Below are 27,153 nucleotides of genomic sequence, written 5' to 3'. Positions count from 1 at the left end.
TTATATATATATATATATATATATAGATAATGTGTTTTCCAACATAGGTCACGTAGCTTAGGTATTTAGTTTCGTCAATAAATATTTGTTAGATAAATTGAAAAAAAAACATTATTTTTTTTATTTTTTTAAACATATTTTTTTTAATGCATTTTACGTACATTTAACGATTTTTGAAACTGTTCCTCTTCTGGCTTATATCCTAGGATGTGGGGTCGGCGCAGTACATCCTCTTTTTTCATTCAGGACTATCACACGTCAACTCTACACTCACGTCCTTCTCTCGTATACCCTATTTCACACAAATTTCTAATTTTTTTACAGTCCATCCTAGTACTTTTAGGACGTTTCTTGCTTGAAATTATGCAGTTCAGAATGTTTCCATGAAAGAAATTCGTATACAATTTTAACTATTCTGAACAGAAGACTTCTTGTAACAAAATCCAAAAAATACTCATTACCTACCAGAAATTAATTGAAAAAAAAAATCTTAGTAGGGAAGAGATAACAAGAAGCCAGTGGCTTTTTATGGGATAACATCCCTAAATTTTGAAGATGAAACCAAAGTTGAATACTGCTTATTCTTTATATGTGCAAAGAAACGTAAATGTGAATAATTACTATTTGCAGAAAATTAGACGGCAATCAGTACAATATTCAAATGTCGAGGAATCACACTTTAGCTATCAGTGACCACGAAAACTGGAAAGTGTCCGAAACGTCGGGAAATGATAGACGCGAGATTAACACCGTAATACTTTTAATTAAGTCTACGGCCTGCGAAAACCGAATGATAATTTAGTTTGATTCAAAATTATATTTTATTGTTGCGACAAAGTAAGCCATTATTGTAATATATTCCGCATAATAATTTTTCTTCAAGTTTTGGACGAATGTGTACCTGGGCTTTTAATCAACAAATTTACTGATTAAAGAATACACACAAGATTTTGAGATCATTAATCACCATTAAAAGAGAGTTTCATTCATATTTCTTCGAACAACTAAATACCATGCAATTTTTCCCGAGATTACGTTTGTCAAACCGTTCATTCACAACACCTTATTACTAGGGCCATTGAATTCAAGGCTCATGGGGGATTAAGCGGTCACCACTACGCATGAACAGCTCAACGTGAATGCTGATATTTACTTTGGCATTAACTGTCGAATTTTGTTCCCGTTATCAAAACCGAAACATACGATCGCGTTAGAAATAGGTAGGTCAATCTAATTAACTCGCGCGGAGTCACAGCATGTCCCTTTTCTTTTTTTCTACCTATTCTGATAGCCTTGAGAGGCTATTTCAGCTTCTCCTTGACGTGTAGGTGAGCTCACGGAGCTCAAACCGGGAGTGTTGCTAAGACTGGCACTAGCAAGAGCAGTGCTTCGCAGAATCTATCACCGAATCGGAAACGCGACCCACTGAGAAGATCCGGCGAGAAACTCAGTGGGCTGGGTCTATGGGTTAATTCACTCGTAGAGCCCTTCGTCGCAAGCGACGGATTCGACGAGGATGTTGATCGGTGTTTGTGGTACCTAAAAGCACCGTTAATGGATCGGGAGGATCCGTAATGACCTGTTTAGGGCGACGTTGACAGCATGCCCTGAAGACTTAGGTCGCTTACTGTAAAAAAATGTAACAGCGAAAGCGGGTTATTTGAATTCGCATGCGCGTTTTGTTTGTTTGTTCTTTTTTATTATATTTACAATTCGACAGTGTATGAGCGCTCTTAATGACTTGCAATATGTTCCGTGGTAGCAACGTGACTTCGCATCTTTTATCTTGCGGTTTCTCTGACTACCTTTTGTTTGGGATAAGAAAGTTTGTTATTTAGGTAATTTAAGTTTTGTGTTTTGTTGCTGTAGATCGTAAAGATCAACCACTGTTATTGGGGCCCGTAGATATCACAAAGTGAATGCCGCAGTCCATTTTTAGACAAGAGGTTTAAAATATGTAGTGCGTCTATTGAATGATTTTGATGATTTTTTTGTGGTCAGAATAGATAAAATGGTGGCAAAATGGTGGTGTGTGTGATTATTTCACTCATCAATATTAAAAAAAAGCAAGTTTTCAGCATTATCTTTAATAGAGATTGGTAGTAATTGATCATTGAATTAACGAAAACATCATCTTTAAGAAATAAATTCAATTACAACTAAACGTACAAATAACTGTCTCAAACGTATACACATATATTATGTTTATGAAAATGAAAACCAATGTTTCTTTGTATGTATTGAAAACGTCGTGGCTAAATGCCGTGGTTCAAATGTGGCAGGCGGGCATCAGTTTTTGTACCAGAAAATATACGTAATACCTGGACACGAACGTTTTACACCATGAAGGAGTAATTTTGTGTAAAAGTTGCTTAAATAAAAAAAATAAAAATGATTATTACAGGTATAAACTACTTTACTGCAATCCGTCAGAGGTTTCCGCTTATTTCATGCATTACAGTTTCATGAATGAGATCACCATTACACTTCACTTCATTGAGAGAGGCCTCATGTGTTAAGGCAATGGTGGACCGTAAGAGCATTGTGCTTTAACAAAATCAAATCAAATCAACATCAAAGAATCTATTATCTTTTATTAAATCTCTGGGGTGATGATGATGACTGAGTGATCGTGACTAAACTCCGTACAGTTGTTTCTGGGAAGGTAGGTTTCTAAAGGTCTTCAAGGAAAGTTTCTGTTATATTACCATCAACGAACGTCATGCGTGTATTTCAGATATCAGCCTTCTTAAAGAGCGATGCCCCCGTCCTAATGTACTAAATATTTTTCTTAGCTCGATCGATTAGAAGTCGTCGTGGCCTAAAAGATAAGACGTCCGGTGCATTCGTATCGATATGCAACGGTGTTCGAATCCCGCAGGCGGGTACCAATTTTTGTAATGAAATACGTACTTAACAAGTGTTCACGATTGATTTCCACGGTGAAGGTATAACATCGTGTAATAAAAATCAAACTCGCAAAATTATAATTTTCGTAATTACTGGTGCTAGGACCTCTTGTGAGTCCGTACGGGTAGGTACCACCACCCCGCCTATTTCTGCCGTAAAGCAGTAATGCGTTTCGGTTTGAAGGGCGGGGTAGCCGTTGTAACTATACTGAGACCTTAGAACTTATATCTCAAGCTGGGTGGCGCATTTACGTCGTAGATGTCTATGGGCTCCAGCAACCACTTAACACCAGGTGGGCTGTGAGCTCGTTTACCCATCTAAGCAATAAAATAAAAAGATATGCAGCGATAGTCAGTGTGGACAATGACGCGGTTTCACTAGTATCAAAATTAGAACAGATTCCAACGGCTTAACTTAAACAATTAATCATTCCCTTTCGGATGAGCTCGTCGCTATTCCGAAAACGGTTCTAAACTACACCTAAAGATCCTTTTCAATCTAGTTCGGTCATTATTATTCAGTTTGCGTATAAAAAATACGTGAAACGAAATGAGGATTCTTTTCACGTTACGTTGGTATGGACAAAGTAATCTTAAAGTCCTGGTATCCTGTTTGCATTTTAGAAACTATAACGGTTAAGTTGCTTAGCTAGCTTAGCTTAGTTGGTTTTTTTTACTGGTGGTAGGAGTGTGAGTTCACCCGGGTAGGTTACCCTACCTATTTCTGCCGTGAAGCAGTAACGCGTTTTTGTTTGAAGGGTGGGGCAGCCGTTATAAAAAATGCGATCTTAGAACTCATATCTCGAGGTGGGTGACGGCATTTACATTGTCAATGTCTATGGGCTCCGAGACTTAACAACCTGCTTAACACCTGCCATATTTTCCAGAATCTCTATAAATTAAACAGTTGTCTGGAAGAGATCGTTTTTATCGATAAGACTGCCTATTGTACAAAGGTATCTGCTTTTTGATTGTTTTTTGAATGTAAACTTTTGGTGTGCAATAAAGTGTACTCTCTCTCTCTCTCTCTCTCTCTAACACCAGGTGGGGCGTGAGCTCGTCCATTCATCTAAGCAATAAAAAAAAGTAATAAACAGAAACATCCAATATTCGAATTAATATCAGTACCTACTGATACTGAAGCTTCGAACGAACCACTACATCAGGCAACGAACTTCGAACTGGAACACGTAATTATTTCAATGCCTAAAATGGTGGGAGTAGTACTTACTTTGTACATCACGCTCTACCACCGGTAGTAATTTATTGTGTACATATATTAAAGAATAACAAATATATGGAATATTTTGAGATAATATTTCTATAAACAACAAATGCCAATATTTTAATTAAAAAAAAAAATACTAGATAACTAAACTAATCTTCTAATCTAACTAAAAACTAATCTTTGTCAAAAGCAAATATATTTTTTGAGGTCCTAGATCATTATCTATCCGAGTAGCAATAACTTTGTTGTTCAAGCGGTACTTAGGAATTCGTTCCAATACGATCTCATTGTATAGAGTAGCATCCTTAATTTGCAAAGGATACTCATAAATCCCAATCCATATCAAGCAATAAGGAGTAAGCAAATAATTCAGGAATACTGTATTATCTTTTTAATTCAGTTATCCTACAATGGTTCACCGCAGTTACGGAAGTTGTTTTTTATTGATGGCTGGTCTTAAAAAAAACCCAGCGGAAATAGGGTCCAGGTGGATTCTTCACTTTTAATGATGCAGTACGGCATAGATCTGTGCGAAAATAATAATTATCATGTTAATACAATTTTGAGTACAATTTATCTAGGTAGTGCTTATGAATTTAAAGGAACCGAACTGTTTTATCTTTTTAATTAATTATTATTTGTCAAGATATGCAGACTAACTTATGGTCGATCTGATGCTAAGTCGTTACTGAAGCTCGATGAGAAGACCGTATTATTTTATTTATTTATTGCTTCGATGGGTGGACGAGCTCACAGCCCACCTGTTGTTACGCGGTTAGTGGAGCCCATAGACATCTACAACGTAATTACGCCACCCACCTTGATATATAAGTTCTAAGGTCTCAAGTACAGTTACAACGGCTGCCCCGCCCTTCAAACCGAAACGCATTACTGCATCACGGCAGAAATAGGCAGGGTGGTGGTGCCTACCCGTGCGGACTCACAAGAGGTCCTACCGCCAGTAATTATGCAAATTATAATTTTGCGGGTTTGATTTTTTTACTACACGATGTTATTCCTTCACCGTGGAAGTCAATCGTGAACATTTGTTGAGTACGTATTTCATTAGAAAAATGGATACCCGCCTGCTGGATTCGAACACCGTTGCATCGCTCAACACGAATGCACCGGACATCTTACCCTTTAGGCCACGACGACGTATTATTAATGCCACTGTTTTTATTTCAGAGAAAATCTCTGAAATTTGTCTCCCAATGCCGTATAAAGGGTTTTCAAGCAATCAAGTATCTATTTAATGGTAGATTTAAAGTCAGTTTTAACAAAAAAAATACTAAAATATTCCTGCAACTGTTCGTAATATTATCAATACGCAGAAAACGTACCAGACGAGGTATCGAGGCCTTTGCATTGTAATTTCACTTGAAAACCTGATGTCGAATGTATTTTTGCGATTTCAAATGTAAAATTCATTTGGCCTTGTCCAATAAATCTACTTACAATACCAAGAAGTGTTGGTAGTTGGAACGCAAATATACCGTACTGTATAAAGTGATGGGGAAAGTTGTAATGATAATTTAATAATGCCTCAAAATACATCGCGTTGTTTATGAATATTCATGAAGCGGTTAATCTTGAGAGTTAAGTGCTACAAAAAAATAATCTATCTATACTAATATAAAGCTGAAGAGTTTGTTTGTTTGAACGTGCTAATCTCAGGAACAACTGGTTCGATTTGAAAAATTATTTTAGTCTTAGATAGCCCATTTATCGAGGAAGGCTATTATAGGCTTTATAACATCACGCTAAGACCAATGCAGGCGGAGCACCACTCAAGAATGTTTCAAAATCGGGGTTTTGTCCCTTTTGAGAGCTTCCACTGCGTGCGCTGCGGAACATACTTTATGTGATCATACATAGATAAAAAATTATGGTCGAATTGGCAACTTCCTCTTTTGAAGTCGGTTAAAAAGCGTGATTTTGGTACCTTAAACAGCTCCTTAACATTCTACTATTAAAAAATATTTTCACTTTCTACGTAAATGAAGAGGCGGGTAAAATTAAGCGTTTTGCCAAAGTAACTATTCCACGCGGACGAAGTCGCGGGCAAAAGCTAGTGACTAATACGACTAATCAAAAATAGCAACTATTTCAATTCGATTACGACAAAAATATTTTGTAATTAATACCTAGGTATACATCAATACGAATTTGTTTAGGTTCATCTGTTTGAACGTATATATACATATATAGGTAAAAAACGGGTACCTTATTTATTTGTTGTGTTTTTTTTACTGTTGTGTTATTTTATATGTATTAGCTCTATCTCTATTATTATAAAACTTAATTTGTTTGTTACATACGTGTACTATAATAATGTACGTAGCGCCTAAACTAACCTAGTGGATTTGACTGTATTACGGTTTAAACAAAAGTAATTTTCTTTAGTTTTCTATGCTTGTATTTGACTGATTTGCAACTAGATTTTGCTACTACGTATATATGTAAAGATATGCTGTATAAAATGAAATCGTCGAATTATAATAATACTTAGTCTAGCCATAAATACTGTTACAAAGGAAAACAAAAAAAATTCTATGGCAAATAACATTTATTACTTTTACAGTGTGTTAGTTTAATACATAAATATAAAACAATTTAAAGTATAAAAAGCTTATTCGAAGTGGTCTCCATTGGCTGCAATACAGTTCTTTAAACGTTGAGGTCAGTTATCAATAGAAGCACGCACTCTTTCCATGGGAAAAAAATTCACTGCCAATCGTACGGATTGTTTTAGGGACTCCAAATTATCATGGCGTTTAGAGCAAGCCGTACTCTCTAAAACTGACCATAAATCATAATCCAGCGGATTAAGATCGGGACTAGACGACGGCCAGTCTTCAGCTCTGATGAAGTCCGAAACGTTCGTTTCCAACCAAGACTGCGTAGACCGAGCTTTATGACTTGGCGCCGAGTCTTGCAGGAAGGACCATTCTTGATTATTGAACATGGTGTTGTTAAGGGTCTTTACTACCTTCTCAAGAATGGTATCTTGATACACTTGTGCCGATGTTTTGATACCTTTTTCACAAAAGTATGGCCCAGTCACTCCTTCATAGCTAATACCCCACCAAACCATCCATGTTATCCATTTTAATATCGCAAAATATTGTACAATGTATTGGCGCCAAAATGAGAAAACTCAATGAGCAATCATATAAAAATGACAGATTCCAAATTCAAATGTAATATTTTGTTTATTTTTACTTGTAACAGTATTTATGGCCAGACTAAGTATATCGTTTTAGTTCTATTACACGAACGTACATTCCGAGCATTAATCAATTAAATTTAAGCAATTAATGACAGACCAGTGAACGAAACTGTACACGGGAATATTGTGTATCAAGTGTATTTTTTTGCGTAAGTATATACAGTGCACATCATGTCAGAAAAAAAGGGGAGAGAGTAATCGTATCTAAATGTAAATCGTACGGTATAAAACTCCCTAGCTCCTGTACAATTATTTAGGGAAGAACCAGGGTAATAATTTAACGGCTGTCTGGTATAGTGGTAAGTGACATGGTCACTACACAAGGGGATCGCGGGTTCGAATCCCGCCAAGGGAAGATATTTGTATGATAAATATAAATGTCTTTTCCAGGGTTATGGACGTATATTAAATATATGTTTGTGTATAATAAAAATCTTACATTTATTTCCGTTATCTGGTACCTGTAACACAAGTTCTTTACGAACTTATCACGGGATCAGTTACCGTGGCGTAATTGTTAGTAAATATTTATTTATTATTTACTTTTCCATTGACAAAACACAACCCACATTTCCTATTAACGTGTTGTAATAATAATCTTTCGATCCAGTCATGCATCAGGGCTTGCAAATAATTTCACCTTCACTTGTACAATAACAGTACAATTACACGCGTGTCTAACGCCGCCAGACGAAAGTGATTAGTGAAGATACATTGTTGATTATTGTGCTGCACGCTTTCGTTATTCCTTCACTATCTTATGGATAGACAAGCTTATCACTGTTGTAGTTGTTAAATCGTTATATCTAAATATCGCATTGCAACATTATTTCCATTGAACACAATGAATATTTAATGACGGTTACAATACTAATTATGCTTTGCATGATTACTATGCGACAGAAACTTGCCGAACGCGCAGTCAACGCACGGATATAACCCACTGAGTTTCTAGCCGGGTCTCACCTTCGCAGTGGGTCGGGATTCCTGTGGTAAATTCGTATGGTACGCAGCGGCTTGGCTCTGCCCCTGGCATTGCTGAAGTCCATGAGCGACGGTAACCACTCACCATCAGGTGGTCCGTATGCTTGTCTGCCTACAAGGGCAACAAAAAATAAATAAATAAAATCATCGAAGCACTGCTCTTTCCAACGCAGATGTTAGGAAAGTCTCTCAGGCTGAGCCCCACAGCTCATACGAGAGCTTACCTACTGGTCCAGTAAAACCAGATTAGATCCTCGATGGTTCTGGCTTCATTCAAGCTATGAGATATGTTTATGTAGAGCAGCGACTTTGATTTACTCAAGTTCGCATTGAGGCTCAGGCGAAAAAGCGATGAAGGCATTATTTAATGCTATAACCTCTACCTCAATCCTTCAAAAAGAGGGGAGCCTTATCTTCTGATTAAGATCTATTAATAAGGTGTAAGACATAACTATGAAGATTATGATCTTATTGAGACTAGACCTTTTGTCTCAAGGTGGACAACGTCATTCTCTTTATCATATTTATAGGTCACGTAACCATTTGAGACCAGGTGGACAGAGGGCTCGGGCGCCACCAGGTAATAAAAGAATCCTCCGGTCTCGAAATTTTTAATATCTTATTTTATCTTAAAATACGACAGTCCCACTCTTGAAACCGGAATACATTATTTATTTGCGGACAGAAATGGAAAGGTCGATATTAAATCGCTTGGGTTTGGCTCACAGTCGGAGCCGTATAGCAGCAAAACATCGGGCCTAAAGCCAGTAATAAATTTCATTGACTGTTAAATTAATTCGTATCTCATTTGTTTCAAGTTTTAGCAATAAAGGCATTTGCCCTATGAAATTGATAAGAGTATTACATATTTAGGATCACAAAATAAGTAAGAAGAATAATATCTTCAATAAATTACTTAAGTACTTTTTTTTCCTACCTAAACTGATAGCCTTGAGAGGCTATATCAGCGTCGCCTTAAGTAGTAGGTGAGCTCACGGGGCTCAAACCTGATGACGTTGCTAACACGAACCCTAGCAAGAGCCGTGCTTCGCAGAATCTACCACCGGATCGGAAACGCGACCCACTGAGAAGATCCGGCGAGAAACTCAGTGGGCTGTGTCTGAGGGTTAATTTACTCGTCGAGCCCTTCGCGGCCCAAGCGACGGGTTCGACGAGAACGGTGACCGGTACTTGAGGTACCTGTTAGTGGATCGGGAGGATCTGAAATGACGTGTTTGGGGCGACGTCGACTGCTTTCCATTCTGTCCGCAGGATCGGGAATGTAGTTACCGGCGGCCACGATGAGAGGGTTCTCGTGTCGTGCCGCTTTATCGAAGTGGCGCATCGACGCCGACTGCAGATACTTACTGATGTACTCTAAGTCCAGGTCGTCATGGAGGTCGACGTTCCTGACGAACCACGGAGCTCCGACGGCTATCCTGCAAAAACGGGATTGAATAACTTGGAATGATTTTAAGTTAGTGCGGGCCGCGTGAGCGAAGACTACACTTGCATAGGTCATGACGGGCTTAAGTACTACCTGTAAGAGTACCTGTTTACATGAAAAAAAGAGTAAACCTATTTCTTAGACAAAAATGCGGTCTCCATTTTTTTCTAATTTTCCGGGGTATTGTGTGTCGAATGTGTGTCCATGTTATTAGACACGTGTGGGCGTTACTGCACATGTCGCAGATAGTAGCAGTAGGTAAAAACTGTGACTGTCTCTCTGCTATTACTAACGTCCATGAGCAGCCGTAACCCACAATCAGATGGGCGGTATACTCATCATCTTACAACGATAATAAATAATGACTATGATAATAGAAAACCTTGTTGCTTCATTTAAAACTAGATTTTGCCCGCGACTCCGTCCGCGTGGAATAGTTACTTTGGCTTTAAAAAAACTTTGGCATAACGCTAAATTTTACCTCCCACTTCACTTACATAGAAAGTGAAAATATCTTTGAATTATAGAGTGTTTAGGAGCTATTTAAACCCCTATTTTGAAACATTCTTTATTGCTGCTCCACTTGTATTTATCCTACCGTGATGTTATATCCTATAGCTTTCCTCAATAAATGGCCTATCTAACACTGAAAGAATTTTTCAAATCGGACCAGTAGTTATATAATAGTATAGTATAATATTACTAGCTGACCCGGCAAACGTTATTTTGCCATATATAAGATTTCTAGGGAATTTCTAGTGTAGAAAACGAAAAACTAACTTATTGTAAGGATGTGGTACATTAGTGAAAGAGGCATGTAGCGCTGTGAACGATGAGGGAATATAAAATTATCAAAACCTCATTTAACCACATAATGCCTCAAAGTAACAAAAAAAAATGTCCAAAAAATAAAAAATAAATGTGGTGGAAAACCCTTATCACTTAGGGGTATGAAAATAGATAGTAGCCGATTCTCAGACCAAATGTACATGCATATAAAATTTCATAAAAATCGGTCGAGCCGTTTCAGAGGAGTATGGGAACGAACATTGTGACACGAGAATTTTATATATTAGATTAGTATAGATATGTAAATTAATTTAATAACAATAATACAAAAATATTTAGACCTGGTAGATGATACTACGACCATGTGGCATGTTGATGCAAATGTAATTGTTCTGATGGTTGTGTTGGTGCATGGTTTGATAGCAAAATGTTTTGACGAACACTTTAAGAAACTGTCATTATCCAGCTAGTGTGCAAAAAAGCAGTTCGTCCAGATAAGGCGCGTATCGCGAGGAGGCTTCTCACTCTGGAGCCCTAACCTCTGGTGATTTGTTTCCTAGATACTGCGACTAGTGGCAATCTTCTTTTTTTAAATTGTAATTTTAATCCCATTTTACGAAATATTGTACGTTTTAGGATATAGTATGTTGTTGTAGGATATTAATAATAAAAACCGCGAGCAAGTCACTCGCGGTCGCCTAATCCGAAACTATGATTCCCTGTACTATAACAACCAGGATATATAGTTATAACCAGACAAAGAGCAAACAAACTTGTTCTTAATAGGATCGCTTGCTTGATGCGGGAATGAAATCCATGACCCTTGTTCCAGCTGTTAGGGACACCAAATACTGCACCGCCAAGTCATTCAATCAATCCATTTCCTAATTATTAGGAAATTCTGTAAAAATGGTACCTACTATTATGTAGGTATGGTATTACTGGTGGTAGGACCTCTTGAGAGTCCGCACGGGTAGGTACTACCGCCCTGCCTATTTCTGCCGTGAAGCAGTAATGCGTTTCGGTTTGAAGGGTGGGGCAGCCGTTGTAACTATACTTGAGACCATAGAACTTTTATCTCAAGCTGGGTGGCGCGTTTACGTAGTAGATGTCTATGGGCTCCAGTAACCACTTAACACCAGGTGTGCTGTGAGCTCGTCCACCCATCTAAGCAATAAAAATAAAATAAATAAATAAATAAAAATGAAATGAAATCCACGACTTTGGGTCCAGTTGTTAGGGACTGCACCAAATACTGCACCGCCAAGTCATTCAATCAATCCATTTCGTAAGTTTTAGGAAATTCTGTAAAACTGGTACCTAGACCCTACAAAATAACCAATATGCTCCAAGCTTAAGCTCGTAAGTGTACCACGGGGCGAGCAAGAACCTGTCCTTCGTAATAACCAGCGGGAAATGCAACGTGCTCGTAACCGCAGACGAACACCGAATAAGGTAATACGTATCGGGTACTTGCTTATTAGACGAGCGCTAGCGTGTAACAAGTTTTACACCGAGCGTGAGCGAAGCGTTCTGTTTGCTTAGTTTTTAATTTGTTTATTGTGAAACTTCTAATGCGACTTGCAATAAGGTTGCGTTAAACGTTTAACGCTACCATACTAGAAAGAGACAGAGCGAGAGTGAATGCGTGGTACTCGTACGCAGGAGCCTAGTATACCTATTATAGTATAGTCGTCGTCGTGGCCTAAAGGATAAGACGTCCGGCGCATTCGTGTTAAGCGATGCACCGGTGTTAGAATCCCAGGCGGGTACCAATTTGTCTAATGAAATACGTATCCAACAAATGTTCACGATTGACTTCCACGGTGAAGGAATAACATCGTGTAATAAAAATCAAACCTGCAAAATTATAATTTGCGTAATTACTGCTGGTAGGGCCTCTTGTGAGTCCGCGCGGGTAGGTACCACTGCCCTGCCTATTTCTGCCGTGAAGCAGTAATGCGTTTTGGTTAGAAGGGTAACGGGGCAGCCATTGTAACTATACTGAGTGGATGATCGCAGTGACTCCAGGTAGTATGGATGAACTCTACTCCGGTGACGGGCGGTGCGATGGTAAAAACGAGATGACGGTATCATCTCGAACAATTCCTCAAAGCACTCATATCTCAAGGTGTGTGGCGCATTTACGTTGTAGATGTCTATGGACTCCAGTAACCACTTAACACCAGGTGGGCTGTGATCTCGTCCACTGGAACCCATAGACATCCACAACGTAAATGCGCCACCCACCTTGAGATATAAGTTCTAAGTTCTCAAGTATAGTTACAAGGGCTGCCCTACCCTTCAAACCGAAACGCATTACTGCTTCACGGCAGAAATAGGCACTACCCAGTGGTACCCACCCGCGCGGACTCACAAGAGGTCCTACCACCAGTAAAATAGAATAAGAGACAAATAATTTTTCCTGTATATATAAATTCTGTAGTACCAGTTTTAGTTTAAAGTTTCAGTGTGCTTAGTGAGATCTTTTTAGGGGCGCTGTCTAAATCTGATATCTCTGTCTGTTATCTCAAATTTGTATGGAGTTGGAACGTTTGCTTACGTTTGCCGCTAGGCGCTGTTCCAACTTTGAGTTACCTTTGGTTAACTTTTACGCCATCGAGACCGTTAAAAAACTCGCAATAAGCACACTGAATAGCGGTGCAATAAAACGTCATTCTTGTCACCATAATCCCAACCTTACCGTAAAGATGTTCCGTTTATGACCTCTCCCGATTGAGAAAGTTAATACAATTAAACGAAATGGCTTTTCGACTTACTGTTTACAATGTTCATGTTTGATTCTTGTTCATTTGTGTACTATTTATGTGAACGTCTGCTTTTGTGATTTTAATTAAGGTCTTTAGGTCTTTAAATTTACGCGCTGTCGTATTGGTAGTAATGTATTTTGAATGTGTTATATGTCGTTTTGTAAGTACAATAAAAACTTTTTATGTAGTTCGTAACATGGCCTAATAGAGCTAAAGCAATGAGAATTTTCTGAGCTGATACAGATGTTCTGCCGTCTCTGCTGTCTTGCCTGTCTTAATGTGGTTAAACATTTTGTATTAATTAATTATTTTTTCGCTATGACTTCAGTATTACATTTTTACGGACTGACGAACTCGTAAGCCGCGTTGCCTATAACGTAATACGTATGAAGTATTTTTTCCCCCTACCTATGCTGATAGCCTTGAGAGGATATTTCAGCTTCGCCATAGCGTGCAAGCCAGCTCTCGGGGCTCAAACCGGAAGCGTTGCTAACACTGGTCCAAGCAAGAGCAGTGATTCGCAGAATATACCACCGGATCGGAAACGCGACCCACTCAGAAGATCCAGCGAGAAATTCAGTGGGCTGTGTCTATGGATTAATTTACTCGTCGAGCCCTTCGTCGCAAGCGACGTACTCGGCGAGGAAGGTGACTGGTGCTTGAGGTACCTAAAACCACCGTTAATGGATCGGGAGGATCCGTAATGACGTGTGTCGTATGGCGTTGACAATTTAAAACATCAAGGCTGACAGGAAGCTAGTTTTAAATCGATTAAAAAATTAAGCCAACATACAGAAGTTATCGGTTAGTAAAAAAGTGTTACGAGAATACCTTACAGTCACTAAACTACTCACACACTAATGTGTGTTAGGTCAACCTAATGACAGTCTGTACCTCGATCGTTGACACTATTATATGGGGTCTAGACTTCATTGGATTGTACGGTCCGCATAAACAGCTTGCTAAAAATTATGTTCAATTCGCATATTTTTATTAAGAACTGGTTTATATTTAATGTCGTTTGAATGCTCTTTTGATTAGATTTGGAGCAGTTTTTTTAATTGATTTATCAAGACTGATCAGCTAAGTGGTTTGTTTGAATTCATGAATTACTTAATGAATTCATGTAGGAAAATAAAAATAGTTCTTAATTATTTTATAGATGGTCGTAAAGTGAATATGGATTATATTTTGAATTCATGTAAGATTATGGTGTTCATTCAGTGAATCCATGGATTATGGACCGCGATTTTGCCTACACTGATTAGCAATGTTTGTGCTATGTGTTTTTAGGTATTTCTTTTCAATTAAATTTATTATAAATACAAAAAAGTATGAAAACAAAAAAAAAACGTATTATTAACTCAAGTTAGTTTTAAAATAGATAGGCATAAAATGTTAATGATGAGTAATCTAAATATTACATTACATACATTTTTGGCTGTGCGCAAAAGTTAACTAAGTACTTTATTTTATTCTGCTTTTTTTTTATTTCATCGTCTTACTACACAAATGTTTGCTATCATAAATAAAGAGCAGAAATCTAATCCGTTTGCTTATATAACCAGTTAACCAATCTATAATGTTATGATTATACACAATTAACAAAAAAATAAATATAGCCGAGCCAATTTGAATGATCAGTCCCCCATCACCATGCGTTGTTCAAATGAAATAATATAATACAATATGTAAATAAATATTCAGGAAATTAAGTAATCTTAATTAGAATAGTAGGAACCGTAGATGGTAAGTATATTACAATGGTAAAAGAATCACATGATATACGAGTATTCGCTGTAAAGGTTCTTTAATCGATCCAGTATCTATCCTTAGTGATATCATTAGCGTGCATGTCGATAGTGTTCGGTACGATCTAACCGTACACCGTGTCATTGTAATTTTTCCTCGTTCTAAGTAGGCAGTAGATACCGTGGGACCGGTAGCATTAAGGATCGGACTCGAAGTTCCTGTTATAGCCGACACAACCCGGTTACTGGGCACGATAACCTACTGAACGAGTCGTTTGTGAAGATAAAAAAAAAACTGGATAAAGATGGTTGAATATCTGATCTCTCTGTGCTCAGGGATATGGAACGCTATCCTAACTTTGAAATCGAAATACTGCCGAAATAACTGCTTCGCTGTATATCTAATATATAAAATTTTCGTGTCACAGTTTTCGTTGCCATACTCCTCCGAAACGGCTTGACCGATTTTGATGAAATTTTTTGTGCTTATCCAGTATCTATGAGAATCGGCCAACATCTATTTTTCATCCCCCTAAATCTTAAGGGTAGTCCACCGCTAAATTTTATTTTTTATTTTTTAGACAAAATTTTTAATTTCTATTTTTTTATGATACAGCATACAAAAATACATACAACCCTAAATTTTCACCCCTCTACGATCAACCCTAATTTTTTATTTGCTAATTAAAAAGTTTAAATTTTTTTGAGAGAATTTTGTTTTTATTTTGTCATGACGTAGAATAAAAAAATTAATATTACTCTGAAATTTTCACTCTTATACGATCAACCCCTATTTTTCCATCCCGATTAATATTTTTTTTATTCTATGCACAGATCCGCAATAAGGTTGCAAGATGGCAATCAAATATTATAATTGTAGTACGATAAATTCTTATTCAGAGTTTATAATTTCAAGTTCCTTTAATTATGATTTTTTTTAAATTGAATTTGATCTCCCGCCCTCGCCGGTCGACTACTGATCAACTATCAATCGATCAGCTATCCCCGCCAGGTGTCACCACTCATCCAGCAAACATCACGTAGTAGGGATGAGGACGAAGCCGGTCTCCTGTCTTACTCACTCACTATACATCATAGATTATACACTTATTATATTTTTGAGTTACATTTTTCAGCCATGTTTTTTTGGTTTTATTTGTGTATCAATAGTATGTTCAGTAGGTCTGAGAATCGGCTACTATCTATTTTTCATACCCTTAAGTGAAAAGGGTTGTCCACCCCAAACATTTATTTTTTATTTTAATTTTTTGGATATATTTTTTTTGTTTATAATGAGGTATTATGTGGTTAAATGAGGTTTTTTTTTCTACAGTAGAATTTCCCTAGAAATCTTATTTAAGGCAACACAACGTTTGCCGGATCAGCCAGTTTTAATATAATATTTACGTCGCATTTCCAAAATTACATTTCCAGAATATACATTAAATTTATTATCCTAAATTTAATCTCAAAACAAATTACATCTAATCAAAATGCCCTAATTAATTGAAGTTGATAATTTTAATGTTCATTAATACAAATTAATAACGTTATTAAAACATTAATAAACATTTAGCTGTGGGTGAACATCAAATTTGGATCGCTGTAGCTAACTACGGTTTGGTTATAGAGTATTTTTTTTGGAGTAAGTTCATTCTATACGATCGTGTTGGATTTTTCTAATATCCTAGGTGCCTATTAAAAGAAGAACATCATTATGTAAATAAAGATTCATTTGGAAATAAAAGTTAAACTAGTTAGTGTGTTTTGAAGTTCTTGTGGCCTAAGAGACAAGACGTCTGGTAACTTGTATAGAGCGAAGAATCTATGCCGATGTTTAAGTCCCACAAGAAACTGCCAATTTTTTTATTAAATATGTAATTGACACATGTTCACGAATGTGATCAACTAAACGAAAAACATAGTGTAACAAAAATAAAACCCGAAAAATGGTTATCACCCTACAAATGAGACATCATCATTCTCCTGCGCTTCTCCCAGTCACCTGGGGTCGGTGCAACATGTTTTCTCCTTCCATACTCCTCTATCATATACCATTTCTTCGCTCACTCCTCTCTTACACATATCGTCTTTCACGCAATCCATTCATTTCTTCTTAGGTCTGCTTCTTCCTCTAAAATGTGGAAGACATTCATAGTTAAAAGTTTCCTACAATTGAGAAATTGGACCTACTTATAAGGTGAGTGGCCACATTCACGTCGTGTTGTCTATGTGTTTCGATAGCCACTTAATACCAAGTTGGTGGTGAGCTCATACACTCATATGAAGTCAATTTAAAAAATCAAGATAGTTATTACTGTCCTGCCTTGTATCTACTTTAAATTTTATCTTCTATTTCATTTTCTAGAGTCCATAAGATTGAATAGCTATTAAACGAATCGTAAAATTTGATGACATGTATCAAATAATGTCGCGATGCCGCTATCTCTTTTAGCTTCGGTAATACGTCCCTACATCAATCATTTAAAATTTCTATACGAATTAAAATTTATAATCTCAAAAAAATAAAATAAAAATCAAGCGATCATTCCAAAAATTTCGTCTTAGTCATACAACATTGACAACATATTAAACTAAGTCATAACTGCCCTGCTATTTAGATTACGACGAATTTCATCATCTTAATTAAGTGTAGTAAACGTTCACAAGGTAGTTATTGTATGCACTGTGATATATTAACGCTATGTCACCCAAACCACGTTCAACCTCCTGCCATCAAATACGAGTTAAGTGTAATTATAATGTAATATATACGTAGGTTCACTTGTAATGGGATTACCGTGTCTGTTTGCGACACCCGGATACAAGTTTGAATGTAATTTCTAACCGTTTCTCAGCTCCCTTGAAAATTTATAATGAAAGTTATGTTACGCGAATTATCTCGCTTCGAGTTTATTATGGAGAGCTTTGATTATGTTCGTAATGATATTACTCGGTAATTTTATTGGTGTAGTTAAGAAGCCGTGCTTATTGTGCTGTTGAGCGTTTACTGGGCCCACCTTGAATTTCATTCTTTTTATATTATTTTTTTGCATGGGTGGTTGAATGAGCTCTTTTTTTATTGCGTAGACGGGTGAACGAGCTCACAGCCCGCCTGGTGTTAAGTGGTTACTGGAGCCCATAGACATCTACAACGTACATGCGCCACCCACCTTGAGATATAAGTTCTAAGTTCTCAGTATAGTTACAACGGCTGCTCCGCCCTTCAAACCGAAACGCATTATTGCTTCACGGCAGAAATAGGCGGGGTGGTGGTACCTATCCGCGAGGACTCACAAGAGATACCAGTAAAACAGCCCCCCTGGTTTTAAGTTGTTAACACAGCTCATAAAAACGAGCGTGTCACCGCCACTTTGAGATTTGTGTTTGAAGTTTCAATCGTATCGTAAAATTGATGTTTCATCATCGAATTGAGAACGGAGGACTGCTTCGCGGCTGGTAGGGGATACGTACATGGTTTGCTTTCAATACGCCCATAGCGGGTAGCTATTAGAGATCACAAGACATTTGACAGATTCTTTTTTCCCCACCTATTTGCTGGTAGCCTAAGTGGGCTATTCCAGATACGCGTGTCGGGTAGGTGAGCTCACGGTCTCAACCTGAGAGAATTTGCTAACACTAGCCCCTAGCAAGAGCGGTGCTTCGCAGAATCTATCACCGAATCGGAATCGCGACCCACTGAGAAGATTCAGCGAGAAACTCAGAGGGCAAACATATTGTCAAATCTCGCTAACGACATTTTCAAGATAAGTTTGTCGCTACCTCTCAAACTCATCTACATATGTATGAAAACTCATCTGACCGTTAAAGATATTCACGGCACGTCAAATACCTTGTGCCCTACCATTATTAAGTGCGTAATTTTATAAATTTTGCAGATGTGATTGTTATTATACTAGTCGCTCCTGTATACGTGTTAAGCACGTAGTTTGTACAACGTGAGAGAGTGTTATTCCTTAACGGACCATCTGGTGCTAAGCGGATGTTGTCCGCTATTATCCAAATCCGTACCGCATTACTTGGAAGTTGAGGTTAAAATGTCAACGTGCGTTGACCAAATAGCTGCCCATCAAACCGGACATCGTGATTACCTTGCAAGCCTAGTCAAGATCGTAAATAATGGCAAATAGTTACAGACCAGTTTTTATTGCTGGTAGGACCTCTTCTGAGTCCGCGCGGGTGGGTACCACCACCCTGCCTATTTCTGCCGTGAAGCAGTAATGCGATTCGGTTTGAAGGGTGGGGCAGCCGTTGTAACAATACTGAGACCTTAGAACTTATATCTCAAGGTGGACGTCGCATTTACGTTGTAGATGTTTATGGGCTCCAGTAACCACTTAACATCAGGTGGGCTGTGAGATCGTCCACCAATCTAATCAATAAAAAAATAAAAACAAAGAGAGAACAAAGAGAACTATACTATTTTTGAACGACGGAGAAACACTTTGAGGTTATTATTTTTTATTTATTTTTTACACTTCATGTTAAATTTACATTGGCGGAATTAATGCCTACTTCTCTACCAGTCAACCAAAGGTAGTGCAGAGTAAATAATAGTATTATGTAATAATTGAACAAACTGTTATCATGTAAGTTTTGTTCGCAATGTATGAGTTAAAAAATATCGCTCCAAAATGCGAGCCACCTCTTGAGTGTCGAATCCGTTCACCTGTCGATAAAACATCATTACAAGATCCGTTTTTTATCAAGTGAATTTGCAGTGAAAGTAAAGGCAGATGTAATCCGGGCTGACCTCGATACACAAACTTTGCAGGAAAAAAGTAAAACGACATGCTTTATACATTTTTGGGGTCCGTAATGGGATGTCACATAAACAAGCGAAGCCGTTTAAATTTTTCAATAATTTTCGCATTTATTGTTTATTTTAGTGAAACTTAAAATGAATATGTTTAAGATCATCATAATAATACAATAAGCTCAACAATTGAATTGTTTTTTACCTTTTTTTTTCTTTTTCGCTTAAGCCGATGGACCTGCTCACGGCCGACCTGATGTTAAGTGGTTACCGGAGCCGTAAGTAAGCCGTAAGGAGCCGTACTAAATGCCGCCACCCACCTTAAGATATGAGTTCTAAGGTCTCAGTATATTTACAACGGCTGTCCCACGCTTCAAACCGAAACGCATTACTGCTTCACGGCAGAAATAGGCAGGGTGGTAGTACCTACTCGCGCGGACTCACAAGAGGTCCTACCACCAGCACCTTATAAGCTAAGTTTTAGGTACGGCTCACGTATGTTAGTCAACCATATATATTTGTTTATTTTCTTTATATAGTTAAATGAATGCTTATAGCATAAATTGTATTCACTATCCATCATAGTTGGCAGTCTATCACCACCAGAAACTTACTCCCTTTGTACATTATTAAAATTTTGCGAAAACCAGATCTTTCTTTTTATTCTTCTTACTTCGAAAGTTGACTAATTCCATTAGTTCTCGTTAGAGTGGTTCGGCGCCTCATTGATTTGTGAGCAGCCTTTTTGTTTAATGTACGGAACCCGAACTTGTAACAAATCGAAGAACTTAGTCCGTTCTTCGTTAGTACTTCTGTGGTCTGCGTTCTTTTAGTATTTATTTTTGTCATGAGATTTGTCTTGGTGCTTTTTAAATATGTTTTGTGAAAATTTACGATTCGAATGGTTTTCAAATATTTAAAATTCGAATAATATAATCCTACGCGGGTATATATATATATATGTGGGATGGTATGGCAAAATTTAGTGGATATCTAGTTTAACAACAAACTCTTTTATTTAAAAAAAAAATACTATTCGTAACATCTTTATGTCAATTTAATGAATGTCATTTATTTTTTCTTATTTTAAAGTTAAATTAGTGTGCCAGTGTGAATTGACCAAAAAGTAACCACTTAACACCAGGTTGGCTGTGAGCTCGTCCACCCATATAAGCAATAAAAAAAAAACCATCTTCCCACTTATATACCTGTATACTTTTTATGTCATATATAAATTTGCTTCAATTTAATTGTACAACTATAATAATACATGAGCTCACGGCTCATTTGGTGTTAAATGGTTTTTGGGCTTCATATACATCGTTACGTAAATGCCATCGCCCACCTATAGACATGAGGTCTTAGTCTGAATCGTATTGTATAACTGCCAGGAGCGCAGTCTTTAAACTGAAATGAATATGTATTTTGCAGCAGAAATAAGTAGTAAGATAGTAACTTACCTGTACGGACTTACGCGTTAACATCATTGATTTTACTTTAAAGAAATTGTATCGTATTAAGAACAACATAAACACAAACCATTTATATTGGTTTTAAAAAAGTCTATTAATTTATATTTCAAATATGAACTCGCGGTAGCTGCAGGCAAACGATGCTATCAGCGACCGCATCAGTAAATTAAAAAAATAAACTGAAGTTAGCATTCGCATCAAATCCATACGTCTTAAAATATATAATTGTCGTACAGTTAATTAACATTGTCTAGACAAAACTAAACAAATTAAGTTGTTTTGTTATTTAAAAAACAAACAATTATGTTTTCAATAAGGTTACTGTTACGCCGATAAGAGTAACGCCATCTATCGCCGAATAGTCGAACGAATATCGAAGGATCTAGTAGCACCAAGAACGCTCGAGAAGTATAACGCCATCTATTGTTACATAGCGGAAACACAATACTCGAAATGTATGGAATATTCTAGAAAATTCTAAGGATGTGGTATCGGCTATAAAAGCGTTGCAGATATGGCATGCAGTCAGTAAACGGAACTACTCGAAGCGAAACAGCGAACGGATCACCTGAAGCAAAGCGGAAGAAGCGAATTGAGAATTTTAAAGTGGTTGTGAATTGTTTTAAGTGTTCTAAGTGTTGAATACAGTTTTTAATTTATACTTCGGTGGAATTTTATTTATCCCGAACCACAGCGCGCAACATTACAAAGTAGGCGACAGTCCATAACGGAACGAATTTCTCCACAGCTACTGTTCTGAACAGTACTCGCGGTGTATCCGAACATACCCTATATATAGTTCCCAACCAGTTTCCAACAAACAAAAACTATTGCAACAAAATATTCGATGCAGCGTTTCGTCCATGCTGAATTTTGCTCTAACGAGTTCGAACGTTATTGAATATTTCATATGTTTCAATAAAAAATGCGTGCGTGGCATTTTTTGATTTTGGGGAAAAAGTTTTAAGCTTACCACTTCTTTCCCTTACTTACTTTGGTGGCCTAAGGGCCTCATCATCATAGGGAGCTCACGGGCTCAACCTAAAAGACTTTGCTAACACTAGCCCTAGCAAAAGTAGTGCTTCGCAGAATCTACCACTGGATCGGAATCGCAACCCGCTGTGAAGATCCGGCGAGAAACTCAGTGTTTTTTTTTTTTTTTATTGCTTAGGTGGGTGGACGAGCTCACATCCCACCTGGTGTTAAGTGGTTACTCGAGCCCATAGACATCCACAACGTAAATGCGCCACCCACCTTGAGATACAAGTTCTAAGGTCTCAAGTATAGTTACAACGGCTGCCCCACCCTTCAAACCGAAACGCATTACTGTTTCACGGCAGAAATAGGCAGGGTGGTGGTACCCACCCGCGCGGACTCACAAGAGGACTCCAGTAGAAATTAAATAACCACGGTTGAAATATTCTCATTAGGCTCTTGAACTGCACTAATTTTCCGTCTAATTTAGTTGTGCTAATTTGTGTTCGGATTTGAAAACAAAACTAGCTATTATTACAAAGGAATGAATATCTTAAACTTGGACTCTACATAAAATCGGCAACAATCAGATTGTGGTGTCTATGAGTTCCGATACATAATTAGTAGTAGCTAGGCCGAGTGATCGTCTACTTACCTATAGCCAGCCGATGGCTGTTGAGTAACAAAAGGCTTTAGTTGCTTCCATCCTAATCCGCACTATTCGCTATCGATAGCGTAAGAACCGTAGTCCGCTAATTTCTTCTTTCTCAAAGAAAAATATAAACTATAGCAAAAGACACACACTTTGCATTTCACTATTAAGCTACTGACGCGACACATGCATACGTAATCATATCTAAAGTTTATTTAAAGAAGATTTCTTATGCGATAAATATAATGTTACCTAGGGGGATACCTAGGGGTTACCTAGGGAGGGGGATAACTATCTTATATTTACCCAACTTTGATGTAAGTTTAATGTAAATTACGAATATAACGTCTACATGATGTTTCAGTGATATTCTTTGTTAATTTTATTGAAACGTAGTCTTTTATTGGAAACGGTCATATGTAAAGAAGTGTACGTATTTTGAATTTCAAAACATGTGTCGGGCGACGATTCCCAAACGAAGAGGTCGCGCGGAAGCGGGGTGCGGGATAACCCAAACAAAAAGTGATGATTGACAGATCGAATAAGCTTAAAGTAATAACAAAAAAGGGGTCTATTCCACTACCACTCAAATGCAAAGTATTAATTACAAATATACTTCCGACTATGACTTATGGGTGTCGGACCTGGGCCTTAACTCAAAACATCTTCAAAAAACTACAGACATGCCAACATAGTGGTACGCGCTGGGGTTCGGGATAAATAAAATTCTACCGAATTACAAGTTAACACTGTATTTATCACTTAGAACACTCACAGAACACCTTGAAATTCTTAATTCACTTGTTCCGCTTCGCTTCAGGTGATCCGTTCGCTTCGAGTAGTTCCGATTACTAACCGACTGCGTGCCATCTCTGCAACGCTTTTATAGTTGAGACGAAATCCCTAGAATCGTCAAGAATATTCCACAAAAGTCGAGTATAGTGTTTCCGCTATCTGACAATAGATGGCGCTGTAACTCTCGAGCGTTCTAGATGCTACTAGATTCTTCGATTTTTGTTCGACTATTCGGCGATAGATGGCGCTACTCTTAGCGGCGATACAATAGTATGTAGAGAAGCATGTTAAATGCTGAAAGAAAGGATAAAATAAAATTAAAATATATCGGTATAAATGCGGCAGAAATTAATATAAATAAAATATAACATAAAATTATAATATACAGTAAAAGTATCTAAAAATGCACTTTTATCATTTTGTTTAATCCGCTGTTTGTCGCCAGAAGCGTGGAGAGCACCAGTATTGAATCTGTGTAGCGGTATTTACGTGATAATCTCAATACGCCCGGACTTAACATCAGTTTGGCCGTGCAATAGAATGTTTCTAATGAGAAAATATACCTATATTTTTGTTTCAGGCAGCCTCTTCTCCTTCAGTAAGGTGCTAAACTTCTTCCCGGTGGGCGGGGAGAGAGAGTGCCAGCCGACTGGTTTTAACATTGCCAAAGCCGGCATTTGTCTCAATGCCTACGACTGCAGACAGCGCGACGGGCGAGCTGCCGGGGACTGCGCTCATGGACTCGGAGTTTGCTGCGTTTGTGAGTAATTAAATTGAGTAGTTGTAGGTTTATCGCACTAGTGTACTAGAAATATTATATTATTATATATCTTGTATTATATTTACTGATGGTAGTGATAGATGGTAGATTTGAAGTCGTCGTGGCCTAAAGGATAAGACGTCCGGTGCATTCGTGTTGAGCGATACACCGGTGTTCGAATCTCAGGCGGGTACCAATTTTTCTAATGAAATACGTACTTAACAAATTTTCACGATTGACTTCCACGCTGAAGGAATAACATCGTGTAATAAAAATCAAACCTGCAAAATTATAATTTGCGTAATTACTGGCGGTAGGACCTTAACTTCTTGTTAACTGGCCTCCGGGCTACCAGTAATATTTCAATCATAAAAAAGTCACCTCTTGTATCGTTCTGTTTTCGGATCAATAACTCAAACTGTTGACGAACTTCTTGTCTAGTTTATTTCCAGCGTCCATAATACGGTTGAAAATCCCGATTGGTAACGAATTGAATATTTGAGATTAGTTTTACGGCGTAATTTCGCGTATAATATTTTAATATTTTTCTCCAATACGTCGAATACCTCACAGTTTTCATGGTTATGAACGACTAACAGCTTAAATTATGTATGGGATTCGTGAAAATAGCAGAAAGCACTGTCAAATTCAAATTCAAAATCGTTTATTTCAACTTAGATGTCAGCATAACACTTGTTGAATGTCAAAATATAAATAACAATGTTAACTCTACCACCGGTTCCAAAAAAAGCCAAAGCCCTGGGAAGAACCGGCGAAACAAACTCAGCGGGCTTTTTTTTGTTTTTTCTCAAATATTTTCTTTTTATTTATTTAATTAAGTAAAAATATTTACAATAAACGAAAAAACAAGTCAAAAAATACAATTAAAAAAATAATAATATTGAAAAATGAAAAGGCCAGGAGCGAACGCCTTATTCCCACGTAGTGCCCTCTAGTAAATAATCCTTACTTTATAATATGCCTTGTTGCACAAAGGTTCCTTGACAGTTTCCTTAAATCTATGAACAGGTAGTAATTGAACGTTTTGTGGGATCTTGTTGAAAAGTTGTACACCCAGCCTCCTAAAAGAGTTGCTTATTTTCTTAATTCGAGCCGCTGGCAATGCAAGCCTATGTTTGTTCCTAGTGTTCACATTATGCAAATCGCAGACTCTGGGGAATTCTTCAATGTTTTTACGCACGTACAATAAATGTATTGGGGTGCTAAAGTTAGAATTTTGATTACCTTAAACTCGTCCCTCAAGGATTCCCTCGGGTGCATATTATAAATAGCACGAATAGCCCTCTTCTGCAGCATGAAAATCGTTTCGACATCGGCAGCATTGCCCCATATCAAAATCCCGTAGGATATAACACTATGAAAATAACTGAAATAAACCAGACCAGTAAAGTGTTTATTTCACAATTATTTAATGTGATGCCACTTTGTCTAGGTTATAAAAAGCTTTAGAGATTTAAGCATTGTTCCTTGAGTTGTCTGTATTTATGTTTAGCTTGTCACGAGGAAGGTCATGACATACGCTAATCTAATGAAATGGTGATCTGTTTTTTTTTCCTATCTAATCGCTGGTAGCTGAAGGGGTTATTCCAGCTACTCACAGACTGACAGGAGACTTTACGGGCTTAACCTGAGAGAGTTGGCTAGCACTGGTCCTAGAAAAAGCAATGCTTTGCAGAATCTACCGACAAATCAAATCAAATAAAAAAAAAATATTCAACATAAATGAAAGTACATACTTATTGTTGAACGTCAAAAAGAAACTACCGCCAATTCACAAAAACTAGCCTCCGTCCTGAGAAGGGGGATGTCTTTTTTTTAATAATAGTTTTTTTTTTTAATACTAGATTTTTTTTAAATATTAATTTTTACAATGAGTATTTATAACGTAACAATTATTGCAATATTAAAATGCGCGGAGCGAGCAACTCATTCCCATTTTGTGCAATCTTCTAGATAATCATTGACTTTATCCAGTCGCGACCAGATCGGAATCGCGACCCACTAAGAAGATTCGGCGAGAAACTTAGCGGGTGATCTGACCTGTTCCGTGGTAGTGACCTTTGGCACCAATAACCAGGAAATGAAATGCGTGATAAGTAAATGAAAGAAAAAAAATAACGTTCATTCCACGACACAACTTTGAATGTTCTTCTCGTGGGTTTTCGTTTCGTTGAGATTTCATAAAGTTTGTTATTTTATTACATTCAATTTCTCCGGAGTGCCCTCGGCAAAGGAACGCCTTGAACGCCTACGATTTATACTACGTATTTATGATGCCATTTTTTCCTTACTAGTCATACACCTACGCACGTAGGTTGATTTATTTCTTATTATGTATACAAATTTAGTTATCATTTTGCTTTCTTATTTCATTGTCTTCATCATCCCTCGTCTTGATGTTCATTTTGGTTATGGCATTCTAAATAAATCATACGATAACAAGAGTTTCTAATTAAATAAATATTAAGCAAAGATGCCTGATATTTATTTATTTATTATTTATTTTTACTGGTGGTAGGACCTCTTGTGAGTACGCGCGGGTAGGTACCACCGCCTTACCTATTTCTGCCGTGAAGCAGTAATGCGTTTC

The 27,153-nt window shown here is 37.4% G+C and overlaps 1 protein-coding gene across 1 annotated transcript in view; it reads left to right on the top strand.

Annotated features, from left to right (window-relative positions):
• Positions 1–27,153, top strand: part of LOC119630688 (uncharacterized) — a 40,398-nt gene that overhangs the window by 833 nt on the left and 12,412 nt on the right. The window contains exon 2 of the mRNA XM_038020974.2: positions 24,363–24,542. Coding sequence (XP_037876902.1) covers positions 24,363–24,542 — 180 coding nt within the window. The remainder of the gene's footprint in view (positions 1–24,362; positions 24,543–27,153) is intronic.

This window comes from Bombyx mori, chromosome 3 (assembly GCF_030269925.1).
Source record: "Bombyx mori chromosome 3, ASM3026992v2".
NCBI classification, from domain to species: domain Eukaryota; kingdom Metazoa; phylum Arthropoda; class Insecta; order Lepidoptera; family Bombycidae; genus Bombyx; species Bombyx mori.
Note: the sequence above shows the minus strand (reverse complement) of the source record. Positions and strands in the feature narration are given on the sequence as shown.